Source organism: Aspergillus ruber (assembly GCF_000600275.1).
Source record: "Aspergillus ruber CBS 135680 unplaced genomic scaffold scaffold00009, whole genome shotgun sequence".
In the NCBI taxonomy this organism is placed as follows: Eukaryota; Fungi; Ascomycota; class Eurotiomycetes; order Eurotiales; family Aspergillaceae; genus Aspergillus; species Aspergillus ruber.
In genome coordinates, this window is record NW_024467305.1 from 332,492 (window position 1) to 348,727 (window position 16,236).

At 50.2% G+C, this 16,236-nt stretch overlaps 7 protein-coding genes across 7 annotated transcripts; 1 reads left to right on the forward strand and 6 right to left on the reverse strand.

The window, feature by feature from the left end:
- Positions 1-120: 120 nt before the first annotated feature.
- Positions 121-1,062, reverse strand: EURHEDRAFT_453843 (putative short-chain dehydrogenase/reductase; the record flags this gene model as incomplete). Its single annotated transcript, XM_040784158.1, has 3 exons — positions 121-183; positions 233-960; positions 1,020-1,062. 3 exons carry the CDS (start codon positions 1,060-1,062, stop codon positions 121-123), a joined length of 834 nt encoding a protein of 277 aa, XP_040639861.1.
- An 886-nt stretch (positions 1,063-1,948) lies between these two features.
- EURHEDRAFT_411322 (uncharacterized protein) lies at positions 1,949-3,779 on the reverse strand (the record flags this gene model as incomplete). The annotated part of the gene is made up of 1 exon (XM_040781586.1): positions 1,949-3,779. A coding segment is annotated over exon 1 (1,592 nt), but the record flags the coding sequence as incomplete, so codon positions are not given.
- Positions 3,780-3,961: 182 nt separating this feature from the next.
- Positions 3,962-6,185, reverse strand: sC (sulfate adenylyltransferase). Its single transcript, XM_040781587.1, has 4 exons — positions 5,937-6,185; positions 5,849-5,876; positions 5,611-5,793; positions 3,962-5,399 (listed from the first exon to the last, which is right to left on the reverse strand). Exons 1-4 carry the CDS (start codon positions 6,103-6,105, stop codon positions 4,055-4,057), a joined length of 1,725 nt encoding a protein of 574 aa, XP_040639863.1. The 5' UTR covers positions 6,106-6,185; the 3' UTR covers positions 3,962-4,054.
- A 2,244-nt stretch (positions 6,186-8,429) lies between these two features.
- On the reverse strand, positions 8,430-9,414 carry met16 (phosphoadenylyl-sulfate reductase (thioredoxin); the record flags this gene model as incomplete). The annotated part of the gene is made up of 2 exons (XM_040778882.1): positions 8,430-9,175; positions 9,240-9,414. The coding sequence occupies 2 exons, from the start codon at positions 9,412-9,414 to the stop codon at positions 8,430-8,432; spliced, it is 921 nt and encodes a 306-aa protein (XP_040639864.1).
- Positions 9,415-10,505: 1,091 nt separating this feature from the next.
- Positions 10,506-12,050, forward strand: EURHEDRAFT_376700 (phosphoserine phosphatase SerB; the record flags this gene model as incomplete). The annotated part of the gene is made up of 3 exons (XM_040778883.1): positions 10,506-11,345; positions 11,407-11,664; positions 11,718-12,050. The coding sequence occupies 3 exons, from the start codon at positions 10,506-10,508 to the stop codon at positions 12,048-12,050; spliced, it is 1,431 nt and encodes a 476-aa protein (XP_040639865.1).
- A 588-nt stretch (positions 12,051-12,638) lies between these two features.
- Positions 12,639-13,889, reverse strand: EURHEDRAFT_498226 (lipoate synthase; the record flags this gene model as incomplete). The annotated part of the gene is made up of 1 exon (XM_040785708.1): positions 12,639-13,889. The coding sequence occupies one exon, from the start codon at positions 13,887-13,889 to the stop codon at positions 12,639-12,641; it is 1,251 nt and encodes a 416-aa protein (XP_040639866.1).
- A 403-nt stretch (positions 13,890-14,292) lies between these two features.
- Positions 14,293-16,195, reverse strand: EURHEDRAFT_376702 (uncharacterized protein; the record flags this gene model as incomplete). The annotated part of the gene is made up of 2 exons (XM_040778884.1): positions 14,293-15,207; positions 15,266-16,195. The coding sequence occupies 2 exons, from the start codon at positions 16,193-16,195 to the stop codon at positions 14,293-14,295; spliced, it is 1,845 nt and encodes a 614-aa protein (XP_040639867.1).
- Positions 16,196-16,236: the final 41 nt, after the last annotated feature.

Consider the following 16,236-nt stretch of genomic DNA (forward strand, 5'->3'; position numbering starts at 1 on the left):
GAGTAAAGAAAAGGTAATGGAACCAATTACTTTAAAAGAAAAAAAAAAAAAAAAAAAAAAAAAAAAGGATATTGCAGTCCTGGGTATTCAAAGTTGAACATTTACATTCAGACTAAAAAATCACCGAATGGTATAACCACCATCAATCTTAATATCCGCACCATTAATCATAGCACTCGAGTCCTATTCACCAGTTAGCCTTAACCAACCCGAAGCCCCCTTCAAAACTCACCTGACACAAGAAAAGCACAGAATCCGCAACCTCCTCCGGCATCGCAAACTTGCCTGTTGGAATAGCTTGCAAAATAGCCTCTTTCACAGAAGGCTCTCCCCAAGCCTTCTGCGCCAGTGCCGTCCACGCCACGGTAGGCGATACTGTGTTCGAAGTAATACCACGACCTCCCCACTCAGACGCCATAGAGCGCGTCAAGCCCAGGAGAGCTGCTTTTGAGGCGCAGTATGCGCTCTGCTTTGGTAGCGCTACATGCGCTGCCTGTGATGCAATGTTGACAATCCTGCCTGGTGGGGGAGGACTTGTCGATGACTCTGCGACCTTTGACGCGGAGAAGTACAGCCGTGCGAATGCTTGTGAGCATAGCATTGGGCCCATCACGTTGGTGGTGAGATGTTTCATGGTTTCTTCGGGGGGGGTGGTCTCCATGTCATTTAGAGATACGTATCCCGCGGTGTTAATCAGGATACTTGGGAATGCCCGCTCGCTTGGAGAAGACGTCGACGGCGCGACCATCTCTTTCTCCAATGTGTCGAACGCCGACTGCACGGATTCCGGAGATGTGATGTCGCATGCATATGCCCGGATATTGTCTGCTGTATTCGGGACTCCCGCGTATCCAGCCTCAAGGAGCTCGTCTCGACGGTCAGCCTCGAATGGGGCATATAGGATCGCAAGGCGAGCGCCTTGTTGTCTGAGCTTTTTGCCTATGCTCGAGCCAAGGCCACCTGGTGTGTCATTGAGTCAACATGTCTTCACTAGCCATTTTGATAATCTCGATACCTACCTAGACCTCCGGGGATAATTGCTAATCTGCGCGCGAATGCCATAGTTTTTAGGGCAAAAATGTATGGTATGTACAGAATAGGTACAATACGAACGATGTTCAATAGTACATATACAGACCCCAATATATACAGCCGGGAATGCGAATTTTTACAAGATGTGGCCAGAATCAGTGGTTCCTTTCATGAGCCCCTCCATTTTATGCACTCGGGGGAGCTCCGATCCTCCGATTGCTCTTAATAACCCCAATTACCCCAGGAGTATGACGTTGGGATCCACTTTTGACCGCAAAAGTAACTCTTTTGGGGATCTTAATTGAACATCGGGCTTAATAAAGTCACGTGATGTTGTGCTTGGCACGTGACTTTCATGCCCTTTGTAGTACACGAGTTCTACATAGACAACACCTGAGAATGCGAAAGCGTAGGTATAAAAAATTCATAACCATATATTTCCTTAAGCCAGAAACTAGTCCACACTAAACTATGTCCTTCAACATAACTAAAACAGAAATCCTCACAACCATCACCTCAAAGCACTCAATCCGCATCGTTGCCATAGTCCTCACCTTCCACCCCAACCCAGAAGATTGCATATCCTCCTTACTCCCTTCACACTAACCTGCCTGGCAACCCACCCACCTAACCCGCCTCCTCACTGTCGACGCATACCCCCGCCATACATTCACCGTAACCGACATCAACAACCACCGCTACGACTACAGCACTGCGCATAAAAGGATTCAGTTTTGCTGGTTTATGTACTGGGGTTGTCGAGGAGTGGGAAATGGAGGTTTTTCAGGCGCGTGTCGGAGGACAGGAGGGTCGCGCTGGATATTGCGGAGTTGCATTGGAGTAATGGGCAGAATCCGATTTCGTTCTTTGCGAGCCATATTGATGGGCAGTTTATATGAATCTAAAGAAAGATTGATGATGGGTGAGTATGTTTATACATATAAAGGTATATTACACTACCGCGTCAACTTAAATGCCTAATATACATAACTCATAAAGAAGGAAATCTAAACAAACAACGAGCTCCCCGGCATAATCCCTTCAACTCCAGTCTCCCCCTCAATTATCGACCCCAATTTCCTAGCCCGATCCTCCAGAATCAACTTCTCGGCCTCCCACCGTTTCCGCTCAAGCGCTTTAGCCTTAACACTTTTTTCTCCTCCGAACCATGCACTCTGCGCTTTATCAGCAACTTGGATTTCTTCCCGCTCAGCGCGCGCTACCAAGTTACCAACCATAGTTCGCCAATTTCCGAGGCCAACTTTGAGACACTCTGCGCAGCGTTGGCGGGGATTATCATCGGAGTCAATCGCTGGAGAGCCCAGTTCGAAGATGGTGGATTCGGCGGTATCGACGGCGTCGCGGGTCCAGGCTAGGCCTGTTTCTTTGGAGGAGGATGCATAGATAATTTCGCCAATGTAGGTCATAAGGGCTGCTTCGTCACAGAGGGAGGATGGGGTGCGGAGGGGCGGGTCATTGCCGGATGGTGGTGGAGGTGGGTATTCGGCTGGGACGAGCATGTTTCTGATGGAGTAGAAGAGGGAGGAAATGGCGTCGTCGTTTGCTTTAGCGGGGGAGCGGAGCGCTGGGGTTGTTGATGTGTCACCGGGTGTTGAGGAGCGGCGGGCTTTTAGGACGGAGGTGAAGATGGACAAGGCGTTGGATAGATTGCCCTGCTTGGCATGGTGGACTGCAAGAGCTGTCGAGACGCGAATGACATTCTCAGACACGGGTGCGTTGCTGTTGTTCTTCAACACACCAGTCTTCCGGTCCACGACCTTGCCCGCATCCACAGATAATCCCGTAGCCGCAATATCCATAGCCCACTTATACATATCCCCCGCTGTCTCCTTCAATCCCTTATAATCCAACCAGTCCGCATAAGCCAGCGCAGCATCAACCTTCTGTCCCGTTTCAAACCCATTCGTCGTCAGGATCTTGATATAAAACGTCTCCGCACCCGGCGACGCAGCCTCACTATCCTCCTCCCTAGGCACCTTCTTCTGCCCAGCAGGCATAGGCTTGGGTCTCGGATTCGACGGACCAACCACATACTCCGCAGGAGCAGAAATCCTCTGCTTCCGATCCGTCAACCACCCATCAAGATTCTCCGCGGCCTTGGCCGACCCCATGAGCGCCTGGAAATACCCACGTCTCCACGGTTCACTCTTCCCAGAGACATCAAACCCAGCCTCTCCAAATTCAAGCCCCTTCCCTTCCCCATTAAGGTCTTCCAACCGCTCAATCAACTCTCGCAGATACCCCGCAACCATGGGCCAATTCGTCATCAACTTTCCAATGTCCTCGGGATGCATCAACGCCCGCGCAGACCGTAAGCACCACCGACTCTTCCACGTCCATTCCTCCGGCGTTGGCCACTGATGCTCAATGCCTTCCTGGTACATTCCCAGCTTGATCACCTGGAACAGCACCAGGATCGCATAGAATGATAAACCAATGCGGAGGCCACGAGAGATACGGCGGCGGTAATAATCGCGGCTTTCCGTCGACATAAGACGCGCAAAATGTTGGCGGAGGTGTATTGGCCATGGTGTGAGACGACTGCTTGTGCTGAGGAAAGGAAGTTGAGGGCGGGTTAGCGCGGGGGAGAGAAGTTGATGGTTCGAGGTTTGGGTGAAGGGTCGGCTTTGGTGGTGGACATGAGGTCGGATGCTTGGGGGTCGTAGGGGTCGAATAATTTGAGGTATTCGGCTGGTATTGCGTGGCGGTAACATTGTGTCCTTGTGGTGTTGATTTGAAGTTTTAAGAGGAATTCGGTCATCAGTTATCGTGAAGTCGGCAGAGTCAATTTGTGTTTGTAGTGTTTGCATGGTTTGTTACGTTTGGATTTATCACATGATTTTCTCAGGAACTACTACGGCTTGGAGTTCTACTGGTACTCTGAGGGAGCAGTATGATAAAAGAAAATTACAGTCATATTCTATTAACAAAGGAAATTTTATTCATACAGAACATCTGTATCCAACCCAAACCAAAACAATCCCAAAGCGCCAACGCTAATTTACGCACGGTCAAAGTAGCCCTCGCTCTCGAGCATGAGAACGATTTCGTGAACAATGCTGCGAACACTCTGCTTGGAGACGTCGACGGTGAGGTCAGCGTCGGTGGGAGCCTCGTACGAGTCATCAACACCGGTGAAACCCTGGATCTCACCAGCACGAGCCTTGGAGTAGATACCGCGCTTGTCGGTCTTCTCACAGTACTCGAGCGGGGTGTTGACATGGACGAGGAAGAACGAGCCACCCAACTGGGAGACGGCATCACGGGCGGCTTTGCGCGAGTGCTCGTGGGGGGCAATGGGGGCGGCGATGACGGCGGCACCGGCGCGGGTCAGCTCACCAGCGACGAAAGAGATGCGCTGGATGTTCTTGTGGCGGTCCTCGCGGGAGAAGCCCAGCTCGGAGGAGAGCTCGTGACGGACAGTATCACCAAGGAGCAGGGAAACGGAGCGACCGCCCTGCTGGTTCAGGGTAGCCTGCAGAGCACGGGCAATGGCGTCCTTACCGGAGTTGATGTAACCGGTAAGGAAGATGGTGAAACCCTGCGAAGCACGAGGAGGGTTCGACTCGCGCAGGATCTTGACGACCTCGGGGTACGAGAACCACTCGGGGATGTGAGCACCGGTGCGCAGACGCTTGCGGAGCTCAGTACCAGAGATATCGAGGGTGCGGACACCAGCGGGGACCTCGTCCTTGGGACGGTACTCGTCGTCATCGGGGCAGTAGGTGACCTGCTGGAATTCGACGACCTCGATACCCAGTTCGGCCTTGTACTTCTCGACGGCGTGCTGAGCATCATAGGGACCGTAGAATTCCTCGCCCTTGGAGTTCTTACCGGGACCGGCGTGGTCACGACCAACGATGAAGTGAGTGGCACCATGATTCTTCCGGATAATGGCGTGCCAGATGGCCTCACGGGGACCACCCATGCGCATGGCCAAGGGCAGGAGACCCAGGACGGCCATACCGTTGGGGTAACTGGGGAGGAGAGCCTGGTAGGCACGGACACGGGTGAAGTGGTCAATGTCACCGGGCTTGGTCAGACCAACGACGGGGTGGATGAGGACGTTAGCCTGCTGGGCGCGGGCGGCACGGACGGTCAGCTCACGGTGAGCTCTGTGCATAGGGTTTCTGGTCTGGAAAGCGACAACTCGGTTCCAGCCGAGCTTGTCGAAGTGAATGCGCAGCTCTGCGGGAGTGTACCGCAGAGCGACATAGTCGTAGTGGGCGAGCTTGTTGACGGCCTCGATCTTTCCACCAATGTAGAACTCTTCAGTCTTGTTGTAGAGGTACTGAACGGCGGGGTGATCCTCGTCACCACCAAAGACAAGCTTAGCTTCCTTTTGCCTGTATTGTGTTAGTTTTCAGGTTATACAGCAGACCAATGGTGTAATTTGCGCCATAAACACCCCGAATCACCGGACTGCGGTCGGGCCACTCCCATATTCCAAATATCGGCGAGTTTCCGTACCAAGTGGCGGGGGGACTTCGGGAAGATGGAGGAGCAAAAAGAGAAAAGAAAAAGAAAGAGAAAAAGAAAAAGAAAAAAAAAACTCACTTGTCGGGGCGATAGATGTCGTCAATGGTCAGGATAGCCAGGTTCCGGTCGTCACGGAAGTCGCGCAGGGTAATGCGAGCACCAGGCTGCAGGTTGTTGTCGGAGACGGTCTGCTGGGAGGCATCGAGGGTGATGGGCATAGAGAAGAGGTTGCCATCGGCAAGACGGACGTTCTCGCAGACACTTGATGAATTAGTATTCGCTTCCTTTTTTCTCGACTTTCACGTATAAAAAATACCTGCTCCAGTCCTTCTCGTTCATGAAGCCTGCACTGATCAGCATCTGCACTGCGCTGCACCCCACCATTACAGGAAATTAAGACATACCCTCAAGAGGAGAGAAACCACCGTTCATAACCAGTTCAAGATCGCACAACTGGCGCTCATTGAGAACGACAGCAGGCAGAGTCTCGGCCTCAGCAGAGAGCTCATTGTTACGAGGGGCATCGCGGGCGAGAAGGTCCTTGAGGACACCACCGTGAGGAGAGTTGGCCATTGTGTATGATAGAGAATGAGAGAATGAGATGAGATGAAGAGGCGAATATGGAGGAGAAGAGGGGGGGGGGGGGAAGAAGAAAATAAGAAGAAAAACAGGACAGGTTTATTTTATGCTCCAAATGGCAGTGGTGGAGCTCGACTACGTACGACAGTCGATTCTCATTTTCGCACGGCCGTTTCCATGGTTAATATTCTTGGGAATATCATTTGTACACTGAGGCTTAACATAACAACTTTTGTCATAGCCTTACGGTATGGCGTGCTTGTCAGATATTTGTGCTGTACGATAGATATCCTACTCTTCATGCCCTCTGTATGCGGATACTACACGAACGACGTCTCCGAGGAAATACATACAACGACTCCGGAGGACTTCTATCCAGTATCTTCTACAGCACTCAGACTCGATCGTCACGATTTTCAGGGGGCCTGAGGCCGTCGCGGTTTCGCATACGTATGCTCCCCCTTCTCCTGTTCATCTGTCATCTGTAGAGTGTCTAGTCCTCAACCAACACAGTAAAAGTACAGACACTGCCAATCTTGATACTTGTATCTGTATCTCATTCTTCTAGAACGCTGTAACCGCCGTCACGTGGCGCTTGGGATCACGCCATTGCCCACCGCCTTTGCGTGATCCCGACGACGTTGGTCTTGGCGACACGTGACTTGGCTCTATTTGGCAATTCTCACCTTAGAATAATGATTGTCAGGAGTGCAAGTCTTTATATACATAGTGCTCCAGCATAATTTTTGTCTGAGTACTGGTGCTTACTAGTCAGGGATACCCCTCCTATGGCTAAGAGTATATGCATCTGGTATACGAATGCCGAAACAAACGCATACTCATCTGACGCATTCCGGACAGGCGCTGTCTCATGTTTGCTTGATGTAAAGTATCTGCAGAAAGTAAACAACCCTTCTCTGGCATAATCGCCCTCTTAAACCGGGTGCGTACCACATGCCTCATCTCTATTACGGAGTCCATCTTGCCAGGGGTCCGTTCAAATTGCCAGACGTTTAATTGCATTACGTACACAAATGTACTGTCCCAGTCTACCCCGTAAGAACAATAAAGACTACCATTCCATAGTCCCTGGTCCCTGTTTCCACAGCGGCTGAGCCCGTGTGGGTTCTGTGATTTGACATTCACTGACCCAATGCCTCTGTGAAACAGCATCCGTACTCAACAGATTCGGCTACGTATAAATTGCCCTGTTGATCAAGGGACTAAGATCGACCTGAATATGCAGGCAATACTGATAAGATTGATAAGATCCAACCACGCTCCCGTATGTCACCATGGTCTATAAACGAACTAAGAAACTTGAAGACTCAGACCGGACTATATGTCTTTTGTTAATGATTAGCAAGAGGTATGATAGCCTCTGCAAGGCTAGCTATGTTCATTTAATGTGTATTGTGGTCACGGTATGAATCGAAGAGAAAGACGAGAAGCCTTCCCTTCTTTTTTTTTTTTTTTTTTTTTTGCTCCCTTTTTTATCCTCCTTTCCCGCTTTTCGTTTCAGCAGTCTTGTGCAGGCTTTCCATTCAGATCGTGGGTGCTGATATTGATGGTACTTCGGTATAAGATATGTCGAAATTTATCTTAGCACTAGCACTACATAAAGCATAGAGAGTTGCCAAGAATAACAACGTAGCGCTAGGAAGATTATAAGAGTTGTTTGAGTATAACAAACTGGACTAGATAATGATGACCGTTTGATGATGTTGCCCCTTGATCTCTTAAAGCCCCCCCCCCCCGGTACAGGTATACAAAGTACAGTTAAACCCCGGTGGCACGATATTCATTAAACCAATATTCGCACTTAGCCGACACTATTCACTTGCACTGATTCCCTTTTTGCTATACATAGTACCCCCAGTAAGACGGCACTCGCTTTAGAACGATAGTAGCAGCTGGATAGAATGTATCGTCTTAATGGAGTTTGACTGTACTACCCCGGAATAAAGACCTCCGAAATAGGGCTAGCGCCCCACAGCACGTAGTACGATTTACCGGTATCGGTCAAGCGAAACACACAGTGAAAGAGAAAGTGAAAAGAAAGCGAGAGGCAATTGTATAAACAGTTATCTATCATTCATTATAGTCATTTCTAGATAGGCAACTTTTGGCCAATTCGCTATACAAAATCCGATAGTCCCTGGATTCGAATTGACATAATTCCGAAATCGTTAAAGCAAACCCCGCAATGGTATATAATCCTTCAAGCACAAAAACGCCGCCAATGTAGAGATACCCAAATGTCAAACGCCATATCCAATGCAAATTAAAACGCGAGAGAAGTTCATGTCAGCATATGCTTATTGAGCAGTCGAGAGTTGTGTTTGCAATGCAGACGTGAGAGCTTCTTCTTGTCGCTTGCGTTCCAAGTCCATGAGGAATTGGGCATACTTTGACCGTGGGTTGTGAATACCACACTCGGTCTTCTCCTGGCCTTTCCAACGACCGGACCGTTCGTCCTCGTTCTCCTTGACGGGCTGTGTCGAGTGGTAGTCACCGACACTCTTGTAGCCGCGGTCGAGAAGCTCGTTGTAAGGTACGTCGTTCTCCTTGACATATTGCTTGACTTGATCGAAGGACCAGTTGGCGAAGGGATTGATTTTGATGAGACCAGCCTCGTCAACCTCGATCACGTCGAGGTCACCACGCTTGCCGCCCTGGCTGCGACGGCGGCCAGTAAGGACAGCGTGGACATTGAGTTCCCGGTAGGCACGCTGGGCGGGTTCAACCTTGGCAACCCAATCGTAGAATTGGTCATCGGTCTCCCAAAGGCGAGGACCGAACTTCTTGGCGAATTCCTCCTCCGAGTTGACGCCATCGGGCTTGTAGACGTGGATGTTGTTGTTGGGGTACCTTCTACGGACGCGGTCGACAAGGTCAAGAGTTTCTTTAAAATGATGAAGTGTGTCGAGGAATATAAGGTCGACAACCTGAGGACGAGGGACCTCAAGCTTGGACAGCATGTCGAGGGACACGAGACCAGTGAGACCAAAGGCAGTGGTCTGGAAAAGATGGGGGAGAGAGGTAATGCACCATCTCAAGACATCTAGAGACAGATGTGTTAGCCGATTCGTCCGAAGACCTTCGGTTTGCTGATAGGTAACACTAACCTTGAGGTTCAAGGAACTGCAACTGTCTGTTGAGGAATTGCAAGTGCGGCTTAGTGAAGACGATCTCAGGCATGTAGTCCTCGCTAGAGCCGCCACTGACATAACCAGACTCTGTTTGGCTGTCTCTGGCGTCAATGGCATCCTCAGAGTAGTTGATGGGAGTCTTTGCCGGCATTATGTCTGAATGTTTGGAACGGAGAAATTTTTCGAAGAGGCGAAAGGAGAAGAACAAGATGAAGCTCAGACCAAATAGCCAAAGGTGTGTGTATATAGATTGAATGTCCACTACAGGGACTCTGGGGTATTAAATGGCAAAGAGATGAACGAAGACGATGATGGAGAAGTTGGGCAAAGGAGTCAATGGCAAAAGAGCCTGATATAAAGACGAGCGATTATGACATTATTCGCAAGGGAGCCAATTCCTGTCGTGCCCTCATTTCATACTGACTGGCCCCCTCCGTTCTGCCGCTTGCAATCACGACATCGCCCGTGACCGCCTTCCATATATGGGAGCTTTGCTGAAAAATTCAATTTCCTCATGTCCCCAGGAAATCACGCAATTCTTGCGCGTTCGGTCTCTGCGGTCACCTGGAACCGCTTATGTGAGCCGCATTGCCCGGCATCGCGCTGGATTCTGGAGGGTCCAGCAGCGAACACCGGAGAAGTTGAGCGAAAAAACAATCATCCGGCAATTGCATTCGGCTTCAGCTCAGGCTTTTGCTGTTCGGGATTTGCCTTTAGTCCATTGCTTGATAAGAAGGACATTGTCCTGATCTGGAATGACGTTAGCCAACGGTATCCTTAGGCGTAACGGTGGTGCAAGAAAATCCACACAGCTTAAGCCAAATTCAATCTACCTTATTGTTTAGTATTAGCCGCAAAATGCTTGGCCAGTTCTATACTGGCCAGCGTAATAGACATGGTCAGCATCATCTGATACCACACTGGCTTTCCCCCATTGCCGTCCAGATTGACAGCCGAGATTTTCCATCGCAAGGTCTGCCGCTTTCTGCCCGGCGGTGAAAAAAAAACAGCAGCACGTGATTCTGTATCAGGTGGCCCCACGTGCCACCGTTCGTCGATCGCCGCATCTGCAAAGAATTCCCGACCGGACGACAGGCACTGAACGTGTGCTCCGTACGCTGGCAAGATCCCCGAGAGAGTGCGATTTAAACGGTGCGCGCTAGATTGGTGGTTTGAGAGATAATCCGCTTCGATTGTCCGTTTCCGTTATCCCCCTCCTGTCAAATTCGCGACGTGCGCATAATGGCACAAGCCAACCCCACCGGAACATCACGTCCAGTGCGGCCGTCACTGCGACATACCCTCTCAGGCACTTCTATTATCCAAGACCATCAGCAATACAAGCCCCAAGCTCCTATTAACCAGAGCATTGGGGATGTCTTGGGCAGTGCTGCCGAGCCCGCCCGGGGGCCGCTCACGTTCAATGCCAACCCGATTAGCCCGGATCCCGAAAAGGTGACCGACAGCGGCATCATCCATAGCATTTTTGATCATCAGGCCAATCCTCTTCCTGCCGGTACTCCCCAGTTGGTCGCGACCATCTACTACAAGTCCTCCGATCCAATTCACCCTCATCTCCATCCCGACGTATCTGGAAATGTTCGATCTGGAGACAAACTTCCGTCCCCCATGGTTCCCGTTGGTTCCGCCCCGACGGTTGACATTGAGAAAATCCCACGGGAGCCCCCAGCGCCAGAACCGGAGCCGCTTGACCACCTTTACGGGCCATTTGTATCGCAATTGTGCTTGACCAACTTCCTACAAATCTTAGAAACCCTCCCCACTCCGTATCAGCGCATGAACACATCCCACCGTTGTCTGGACCAGGATGACCAGCCCCGTGTGGTCGAGGTCACATTCTCACCGCCCCCGAACCCAAATTACCTTACTTTTGCGGACCTTAGGAAACATGAGAGTATCTGGCGTTTTGAGCGTGAATGGAATGTGGAGGTCGTGCTACAGAAGGAGAGCGTCTTCCGTCGGCATAAGCGGCTAGCAGTGTTTGATATGGATAGCACTCTGATTCAGAACGAGGTTATTGATGAGATTGCCAAGTTCATCGGAGTAGAGAAGGAGGTGTCGGTAAGATACCACTACGTATGCGTGCGTCCTTGCCGCGATTGACACTGACTGTTAATTCCAGGAAATCACGGAACGTGCCATGAATGGCGAGCTCGACTTTTCGCAATCACTCCAGGAACGTGTTGGCTTGCTCAGAGGGGTTCCGGCGGATGTGTTCGACAAGCTGAAGTCTGTGATCACTATCTCTCCCGGTGCGCGCGAATTGTGTAAGAGCTTGAAGGCTCTTGGTTTCAAGATGGCCGTCCTGAGTGGAGGCTTTCAGCCGCTGGCAGAATGGCTCGCTAGCGAGCTTGGTCTCGACTACGCTTTTGCCAACCATGTTCGTACCATCTCCCTCTTCTCGTTACATACTCAAGACTAACCCTCTCACAGCTGGAAGTCGACCCCACATCTCAAACCCTAACCGGCAAACTCGTCCCAACTTTCCCCATCATCCACGCAGAGCAAAAGCGCTCCCTCCTCTACTCCCTCGCCGCAGAAAACAACATTCCCGTTTCTCAGACCATCGCCGTTGGCGATGGCGCCAATGACCTGCCTATGCTCCACGCCGCAGGCCTCGGTGTCGCCTGGCGCGCCAAGAGCAAGGTGCAACTTGAAGCACCCACCCGTCTCAACGGTGAAAGCCTAACGGATGTTCTCCACCTCCTTGGCCTCGACAAGAGGGATCTCAAGGAGTTGACGGGCGAGTTGGTCGATGATGCATGATGCTACTAGTTCTGTTTGAGCAAATGGCCGTAGATCTTGTCCGCACTACGGTGGTTGTGTGGGAATTTCCTTGCATAGTATCTCAACAGTAGTATACCTTATCCCTTCCTCCTCTCCTCAGGATAGAAGGACGGGGAAGGTATTCTTGTCGTCTAGTAAATAGCAGCATAAGAGGCGTAGGAGGGGTTACGCTGATATTTATCTCGGGATGATGTCTATTATTTTGGAACGTACTTTATTTACTTTTTGCATATATGTCTATACCACTCTTGTCCATTTCGGGTTACTTGGAAAGAATTTGTCATTCAAATTTTTTTGGTTAAATTTGTTTTGGTTTCCAAGTCTATATCCAGTGATGGCCCAATCCATCATGAGTACTATACAATTCAGACGGAAATAGGCCTAACTCAGCATCAAGCAGTCATACCCTAATATGATCATGACCAAAAAAGCGAAATAACCAGCGCCGTTGAGTATGAGAAGAACAAATGAAACATGTAGTCGGGACATATTATGCGTTGAGGCTTTCGATATGGAGAAAAGAAAAGCATGCAAGAACCAGAAGAAAAGTGCAAATAGAAACATTGCTCAACGAGTAGCCTCATCCACGGCAATTGTCTTATCACTAACAGTCTCTGCGCTTCTGGCACCGGCGCGTCTCTTCTTCAGTACGTTCTCGATGAATGCCTCACCGGCCTTGTAACTGCTGCGAACAAGGGGTCCTGATGCGCAGTAGAGGAATCCCATGTCAAGGGCACGCTGGCGCCAGAGCTCGAATTGGTCAGGAGTGACATACTCATGGACAGCCATGTGACGCTTCGTCGGCCGCATGTACTGGCCGAAAGTGACGACATCGACATCAACAGCGCGAAGCTGGCGGAGGGTGTCCCAGAGTTGCTCTTCTGTTTCTCCAAGACCAAGCATGAGCGACGTCTTGGTTATGAGGTCCGGTCTGGCCTTCTTTGCAGCATCAAGCACGCGGATGGATTGTTGGAACTTGGCACGGCGGTCACGGACTTGCGGCGTCAGGGCTTCGACGGTCTCGACGTTATGCGCGTACACGTCCAGTCCAGAACGGGCAACGAGGGAAACCATCTCCGTGTCCCCGGCATAGTCACCCGTCAAACACTCGACCAGAATATTGGGGGCCTTTTGCTTGATCTTGATGACAGTCTCGGCAAAGTGCCGGGCACCGCCGTCCACGAGATCATCCCGATCGACACTGGTTAACACTATATATCCAAGACCCCACCTCGAGATCGCCTCCGCTGTGTTCTCCGGCTCGTGCGGGTCGAGAGGCGGCGGTGCACGAGACGTCTTCACACTGCAGAACCGACAACCACGGGTACAAGTATCACCCATAAGCATGATTGTCGCCGTTGCAGCGGACTTGTCATCACCACCCCAGCAGTCCGAGATGTTCGGACATCTTGCCTCCTCGCAAACAGTGTGTAAATTCAAACCCCGAAGGTCCTTCTTTAAGCGCTGGTAGTTGCTCGAATCGGGAATCGGCGTCTTCAGCCATGACGGTAACCGCGTCATCTCTTTCTTCTTCCCGGCAGGCCCGACAAGTGCCGTTTTGAGCTCATATGCTTCGGAAGGATCAAGCGGAGTCGAATCATTGCCGCCAGAGACAAAATCCGCAAACGAAGGGCCGGCGTTCAGCCTATCCTTGAATGTCGTTTTTCTGCGCAGCGTCGTCGGGGAACTGGTGGCGGATGGGGAGGGATCTGTAGTGGCATAACTGCGGACGCCGATTGGAATAGCGGTTCCAAATTGAGGGACAACCCTCGATGCGGTGTTTAAAAGGCGCAAACGGCTCGACGATACTGCTGCCATTGTGATGGTGTTACAATTGTCGAAAGGTTGTAAGAATTGAAATTCCGCGGGAAAGGTGCACCGACGCCGCATGATAACGGAATCAGTGGGTCATTATTACTCCGAGCTTAGTGATTGGTTATGTGCCTGAGGTGTGAATAACGTGCTACAAGACATTTATTGCTCTCCAAGTATCAGGGTATCGATGTTCTATCATTTGGCATATTCTGCTAACAATTATACATTAATAAATGTAGAAATTCTGAGGCATGACAAAATAATTCAAATTGATTAGAAAGTTCAGCTCATATCGCAAAGCAGGCAATAAGGGTATGAGAAAAGGCAATGATATCACAACATCAAAGATAAGAGAGAAAAACAAAAGAATGGCAGAAAGAATGGACGACGAATGAATGTCACAGGCTTAGGCCTTCTTCTCCAGTACCTGAGCGAGTACCGTGATAGCAGACTTCACCGTCTCATCGGCTTTTCCAGTAACCACAAACAACATGTCATTGACCATTGCATCTAAGTCTTTGCGAAGTTCTGTACTCCGCGACCCCATGACCTGGTCTTTTATCTGTGATGGCAATGCCTGGGCAAATCGGATACCTAAGTTAGGACAGTTCTTCCCTGAAGCAATGTTGAGCCGATGTGAAAATCTGCTATTTCGTCGGTGATTCGAGCACAGTTCGAAGATGTAGTTTCGGGCTATTAAAGAAGCGCAGAGACAGTCCAGCTGATATTCTGCGGCATCTGGGAAGACTTTCCGAAATTGGCGTATAAGTGATTTTTCGTTGCTTTCGCGCAGGAACATGATGACCGGGGATGTCAGTTTAAGCTTGCTTTCCGGGAAGTCTTTCACTGATTGTTCCAGTTGATCGATGGTCCATTCATGATCCCACCATTTTTCGAGCTGTTCTTGTTGTGATTTATTCGATGAAGTCCCAGGTGACGCGTCTGGCTTTGGTGCTAGCGTGGCATTGGGTGGCTGATCGGTTCTGTTTGGTGAAATGGATCGTTCTGAACTGATTGCTGGTTTCTCGCAGACAATAGTTGAGCTGACACTTTCGGAAGTTATTGAGCTCGCATATGTATAATCATCTTCCTTTTCGTCTCGACTATCATTCAGAGAGAAACACGCAAGATGAGTGGCATAGCCGCTGTCTGCGATATCAAGAGGCGTGTCAGGGCTAAATGCAGATATTTCTTGCTGCCGATGATCTGGTGTGGAAGGGACTGGATGCTGATGAGCAGGAACAGAACAGCTCATTAATGGCGATGACTGTCGTGATATGTCGACAAGCTTTGGCTTTGTTCTACTGGCAACAGCCAACTTCTGAGTCTGGTATTAGCCGATTTCCATTCCTTTCACAGAAAGGAGATACTAAACTTACCACATCCTTGACATCGTGTTTACTAGGAGGCGGGCTCACTTGAACAATCTGGAATTTCCGCCGACTGAGTTCCCTAGACTTCTCGTCCTTCACGTCCATGGCCTCTACACCCTGGAGCCAATTCTGACAGTACGAGAAGTTATCTGGTACCCAGCTCGCTTGGGTAGAAGTTGTCCCTGCTCTTGTCCTTTGCAATCTGCCAAGTGTTTCTTCCTCTCCAGTTTCCCTGCAGCTTGACGAAGGCGTGGTGGAGTCTGTTTCGGCGGATGAGGGCGTGGCTTCGCGGTCATTGGCATCGGCATTAGCATCCTCATATTGTTTGATAAGAGTGGAGTGTGCCATATGAACGTTCGTAATTTCTCCAGTTCTCTTTTGCTCTTCGTTTTGGATCTGAAGGCTTTGCTGCACGTTGCAGCTGTCGCATATCTTTCCTCCAGGCGCACAATCACATATTATGTTGAATTCAGGTTCATTCTCGGATTCAGACTCAGGCTTTGGCGAAAAATATGTGGAAGACGACGATGGATGTGACTCTCTTGAGTCCGATAGTGAAGGGCTAGGGTGCAATCGTCTGGGCTCTTTTGCAAATGTCGTTGTACTTTCACATGCTGGAGATGCTGGCAGCATCAGTTGAAAAGGCTGTTTCATTCTCTGTACGGATCGGAAAGGTGAAACGCAGATAGGTGTTCGGTCTGCTGGCCGTCGTGGGTGTTGCGACGTTGTATACTCTGCTTGCTCAAGTCGAGGGCTGGTCATGAACGAAAGAGAGCTATGAGAGTGCTGTCTTCTCCATGGCCGCAAATTTGGCGAATAGCGTGGCGCAGATGGGCTTGTGTTGTTGTGGTTGTGGCTGGGATTGTTGCTGTGAAGCATGAGATTCTCGTTCATGTAGTACGGGGGCATATCCCTGTTCGCATAGGATGGGACCATGTTGGCGGACAGAGAATGTTGGTGATAGTTATCACGAGGCG